Source organism: Micromys minutus, assembly GCF_963924665.1.
Source record: "Micromys minutus genome assembly, chromosome: 15".
NCBI classification, from domain to species: Eukaryota; Metazoa; Chordata; class Mammalia; order Rodentia; family Muridae; genus Micromys; species Micromys minutus.
In genome coordinates this window covers 35,621,693-35,627,692 of record NC_137984.1, presented here as the reverse complement: position 1 = coordinate 35,627,692, position 6,000 = coordinate 35,621,693, and the positions used below count along the sequence as shown (strand labels likewise).

General features: G+C 39.1%; 1 protein-coding gene across 1 annotated transcript in view; it reads right to left on the bottom strand.

Moving 5' to 3' along the window:
* The window catches only part of BLTP1 (bridge-like lipid transfer protein family member 1), a 194,936-nt gene that overhangs the window by 148,735 nt on the left and 40,201 nt on the right, over positions 1–6,000 (bottom strand). Inside the window, exons 14-15 of the mRNA XM_080929338.1 lie at positions 5,046–5,137; positions 3,622–3,739 (exon numbers count right to left, since the gene is read on the bottom strand). Coding sequence (XP_080785464.1) covers positions 3,622–3,739; positions 5,046–5,137 — 210 coding nt within the window. The remainder of the gene's footprint in view (positions 1–3,621; positions 3,740–5,045; positions 5,138–6,000) is intronic.

Genomic DNA, 6,000 nt, shown 5'->3' with positions numbered 1-6,000 from the left:
TAGAAGAATGCAAATTGATCCATATTTATCTACCTGTACAAAGCTCAGTCAAAGTGGATCAAGAAACCCCACATAAAACCAGATACACTGAATCTAAGGGCAATCTACACACTGGGAAAAGATCTTCACTAACCCTACAACAGATGGAAGGCTAATATCCAAAATATACAAAGTACTTGAGAATTTAGACTCCAATAAACCAAATAACCCAATGAAAAATGGAGTACAGCACTAAACAAGAATTCTCAACAGAGGAATATCAAATCGCTGAGAAGCACTTAAAGAAATGTTCAACATCCTTAATCATCAGGGAAATTCAAATCAAAAAACCCTGAGATTACACATTACACCAATCAGAATGGCTAAGATCAAAATCTTAAGCCATACAACATGTTGGTAAGGATGTGGAGAAAGAGGAATACTCCCCCACTGCTGGTGGAACTACAAACTGGAAGTCAATCTGGCGGTTCTTCAGAAAATTTGAACTAGTTCTACAGAAGACCCAGCTATGCCACTCCTCTGCATATACTCATAAGATGCTTCACCATACACAAGGTCACATGCTCCACTGTGTTCATAGCAACCTTATCTGTAATAGCCAGAAGCTGGATACAACCAAGATGTCCCTAAATAGAAGAATAAATATAGAAAATGTGGTTCATTATACAATGGAATACTATTCAACCATGAAAAAGGAGATCATGAATTTGCAGGCAAATGAATGGAACTAGAAAATATCATCCTGAGTGAGGTAACCCAGACCCAAAAGGACATGCATAGTTAGTACTCACTGATAAGCAGATACTAGTCAAAAAGTTCAGAATATACATAATTCAACTCACATACTGTAGGAAGCTTAACAAGAAGGAAGGCCCAATTGTGAATACCACTTAGAAGGGAACAAAATAATCATGGGAGGCAGAGAGAAGGAAGAACCCAGTGGAGAAGGGAGAGCAGAGTGGGGAGAAGGAAAGGAATGGCAGGATCAGGTATGAGGGAGAATGCCAGAGGGACAAGAGAATGAACTGAAATATGCAGCAGTTGGGGGTAGGGGAGTAGTGGAAACTAGAAAGTCCCAGAGACCTGAGATGTGAGAAGCTTCCAGGACTCAATGGGGAAGAACTTAGCCCAAACACCGAATAATGGAAGATGGAACCGCAAGAGACCACCTCTAGTAGATAGACATGGCCCCTAGTTGAGTTAGGGGGCCGCCCACCAATCTTCACATTTGCTTTGAATTGTTCCTGTCTAAAGGAAATGCAGGGACAAAAATGGAGCAGAAACTGAAAGGTCACCAGTGACTGGCCAAACTTGGGATCCATCCCATACACATACACCATTAGACTAAGGTTGAGGACCCATATGGAACAGTTAGGGGAAGGACTGAAGAAGCTGAAGGGTCTTACAATCCCATAGGAAGAACAACAATGTCAAACTAACCCAGACCCTCAGAGCTTCCAGAGAGTAAATCAAAGACCAAGGAGCATACATGGGCTGGATTGTGCACCTGGGCACATGTGTAGCAGAGGACTGCCTTGTATGGCCTTTGTGGGAGAGGATATGCTTAACCCTGTAGAGGCTTGATGTCCTGGGGAAAAGGGATGCTGTTGGGAGTGAGGTGGGGGTGGGTGAAGGAGACCCTTCTCAGAGGTGAGGGAGGGGAGTGATGGGGTAAAAAGTCAGGGGGGACCAGGAAGAGGGCAACTTTTGAGATGTAAATAAATAAAATAATTTATTTTTTTTAAAGGTCAAAAAAAAATCAATAATAAAAACCAGTCCCTTTTCTTGATATTCTCAACCTAAAACAGCCTACAAACGGAAAGGATTGTCACCACATCTGACAAAGGGCTAATATCCAAAATATAAAAAGAACTCAAGAAACTAGACTTCAATAAACCAAATAATCCGATTTAAAAAATGGGGTACAGATAGAAACAGAGAATTCTCATCCGAAGATTCTCAAATGGCTGAGAAAAACTTAAAGAAATGTTCAGCATCCTTAGCCATCAATAAAATGCAATCAAAATGACTGAAATTCCATCTTATGCCAGTCAGAATGACTAAGATCAAAAACACAACTGACAGCTTATGCTGGCGAGGATGTGGAGTAAGAACACTCCTGAACTGCCGGTGGGGAACTAAGTTGTACAATCACCTTAGAAATCAATATAGTGCTCCTCAGAAATTGGGAAATTACCTATCTCAAGACCCAGCCACACTACCCCTGGACATATACCCAAAAGGTGCCCCACTGTATCATAAGGACACTTAATCAACTATGTTCACAGCAGCTTTATTTGTAATAGCCAGAAACTGGAAACAACTTAGATGTCCCTCAACCAAACAATGGGCTAAAAAAAAAAAGGTACATTTAATACAATGGAGTATTGCTCAGCTGTTAAGAAAAAAAAAAATGGCATCATGAAATTTGTTGCCAAATGAATGAAACAAACCAACCAACCAAACAAACAAAAACACATCAGGGTGAAAATAAAGCTATGTTTGGTGCTCACTTACTTTAGGCTGTCAGCTGTAAAGTAAAGGAGGACCATGCTACAGTCTGCAGGCCCAAAGAGGCTAATTAACAAGAAGGGCTTAGGGGTGGGAAGGGGAGGGAGGAGAGAGGTAAAAATCTTCCTAGGTAGAGGAAATAGAATAAATTTTGTGGGTGCACTGGGGTGAGTGGGGATGGGAACAGGAAGGATGGGGTGGACAGACTAAGGGAGAAAATACTGCGGGACATTTCATAAGTAAGGTGAAAACCTAGTGCAGTGGAAACTCCATGGAATCTACTCTAACAAAGATTTCTAATAGGGGGACACGAAGCCTGAACTGGCCATCCTCTCTAACCAGATAAGGCCTCAAATGGAGAGACTGGGATATCAACCCAGCCACAAAAATCTCCAGCCTACAGTTTGCAATCCCTGCAGGATATGCTGGGACCAGAGCCAAGTGTAAATGTCATCAGAGAAACCAGAGACTTCCTCCAGCAACAGATGGGAGCAGATGCAGAGTCCCACAGCCAAACGTAGGCAGAGCTCATGGAGTTCTGAGCAGGGAGGAAAGACTGGAGGATCCACAGGACCAAGGACATCACAAGAACAAGTCCCACAGAATCAATGGACTGTGACTCAAATGGGCTCACAGAAATCAGGGAGCCTATATGGTCTAACCTAGGTCCTCTGCATGTTGTTTCTGTAGTTTGGTGGTTTTGTGGGGTTCCTAACACTGTGAACTGACTCTTTTGCCTGCTTTGGGAGCCCTTTTCTCTTACTAGGTCAACTCATCCAGCCTTGATGTTTGAATGTGTGCTGGTCTTATGGTAGATTTTTATGCTATATTTGGTTGATGTCCCTGGAAGGAAAGGTAAGGGGATGGATGTGGATCCAGGGGGAAGAGAAGATAGAGGGATAGACTGGGAGGAGGGGAGGAAGGGGAATCTGATGTATGGGGTATAATATGAGAGAATAATAAATGAAAAAAATCATAGGAAAAAAGGAAAGCATATATTATACTATATCATTGTATCAGCATATTCCAATATTAAATGTAACAGTAAAATCTACAGAATATAAATAGACTCACCACAACAAATTACTCTCTATATTTACCAGAAATTACCTGTAAAGAAGTTCTTCTGTGCAAAGATGAAGTGGTATGTGGCTTTATAAACCTCCAGTTCACACTGCCATGTCTGTGGCATGTTCCAAATTCTGGGGTAGCTCGCATTGATGTGGAACTGCAAAACAAACATCAGAGCTTAAAATGGGACAATGCTAACAGCACTGGAAATGAAGTCACACACTCAGTGAATAATTAAAACTTATTTTCCCACTGAAATGACCAAAAGGTGTCTTTGAGACTTTTAAAACCACTGTTAAAAGGTCAATGTCTCTGGTCAATACCCAGATCTTTGAAAATATTAAGCTTTGATGTCATCAAAATTCTGAGAGCAAAGAAACATTCTCTAGTTTCAGGCATACACACCAGCCCATGTCCCTAATTCCTCCTTTGTTAAAGGAAGGAAGGTGGAATACCAGGAGTACTATCATAAACCTGATCTTGGCATTTCTGCCAAGGAAAAACCTGCCTGCCTGGGAATAGCACTGTTTTACATAGCCCCATTTATTAGCAATAGCTTGGGAATTCTAAGTGCCAAACTGTAATGAATGTTTAATTTGACAATTTTAATATTATTATTTTTACACAATAATAAATTTTCTATACTAATTTTGTATTATTCATAGACCGACTACATGTTTTTATACTTATACTCCAAGAAATAAGTTGGTTTTTATTTCACCTACAATGGTATCGACTTAACCCATACCAACAGAAAAGAGTGCACAGAGACTCTGAGGCTAAAACAACATACCTGACTATTTGTGCATGCTGTCATAGATGATTATAACCAGTGTGTGTGTGTGTGTGTGTGTGTGTGTGTGTGTGTGTATGTGTATGTGGTTTTCTTACTACTTGTGAAAGTTTCATCTTAATGTATAAGATGTTGACTTAAAACAAGTAATTATGACATCATCCTATACAAATGAATCTTCTGTGAATACCAACCATTCTACTGAGTACGTTCTTGTTATTGTTGTTACTGCCCTTGTTAAAGTAACAGATTAATGAGCACCAATCTGAAATGTAAACCATGGGCACTTCCAAACATCCAGGGTACCATCAAGATTTTTTCCTTAAAACTTAGTAACTGACTTAGGACAAGGGATAAAATTAATTAAACCCTGGGAGAAGTCCAATAGGGCCAGAACATGTGATTAAATAACTAACAATTTAGGAAAAACACATGAAATTTAAAAATTACATGCTAACAAGTTTTGAGGCCTTCCGGCACTCCCTACGTATCAGAGCAGAACAACAAAGGAGTGGTACGCAGTGCCTCTCTTCCCACGGTTGCTAAAACCAGAGTGCCTACCTGGCAGTTCTTAAACAAGAATACTGGTAAGTTTTTGAAATTTTACATTAGAAAAAGAAAACTAAGTCTATACCTACGAAACAAATGCATATCACATATTTAGACTTACTGCTAACATTTCTGCTTCTAAAAGGGTCCGATACTGCATACTGGTAGTAGCATCAACATGTAATAGTTGTCCTTTAATTGCAGGGGTATAACCTAATAAAAACATAAAATGTAAGAACCAAAATTAAAAGTATACAATTCAAATTTTTGGAGTAGAACCAACTTCTACTACCACTTCAAAAATGAAACCCTTGAAAAACAGCTTAAGTATACTTCAGTGGGAAGGAGCTTGTAAAGTAACAAGATCCTTCTCAATAAGACAACTCTGAGTAAACATCACCACCACATGGTATCTATCCTGGTTTGCTTCTGAGAGCAAACCCATGGTGGTCTCTCGGTATCCATTTAAGATAATTCTAAAACCTACACTTAAACGAAAATCTACAGATGTTCAAGGACTTTACGTGAAATGTCAAAGTATTCCAATTGTTATATATAACCCCACATATACCAAATTATCTCACAATACTTATGTAATTAGTATTTAATACAATACAAACACTATGTAATAACTATTGAACAGTATTATCTACAGGATGACAAGAAAAATATACATAGTACAAATGTAACTTTTCTTAAATATTTTCATATCACAATTGCTTGAGTCTATGGATGCAAAGCTTATGAATGTGAGAACTGGCTGTACATATTGACTGTCTAAGCAAAACTCTTTAACTAGTAGTACAAGTCCTATACTTTTTCTTTAGCCTCTAACTCAAGTATATATTTTTATCCATTTTTCAACTACTCCTTGCATAAGGACAGTTGCTAAATATTACCTATTTCTCCTGTAATCACACTCTCACATCGAGTGCCATTTCCTTTTTGAACTGGCTCCTTTTTTGAAGAACACTAGCTACAAGTTCTTATTCTAAAAGTCTTACAGCTAGTCTGGCATGTACCCTAATGCGAGATTCCTTTTTCATCTGAAACATTCAGGCTTCTGTGTGTTTGGA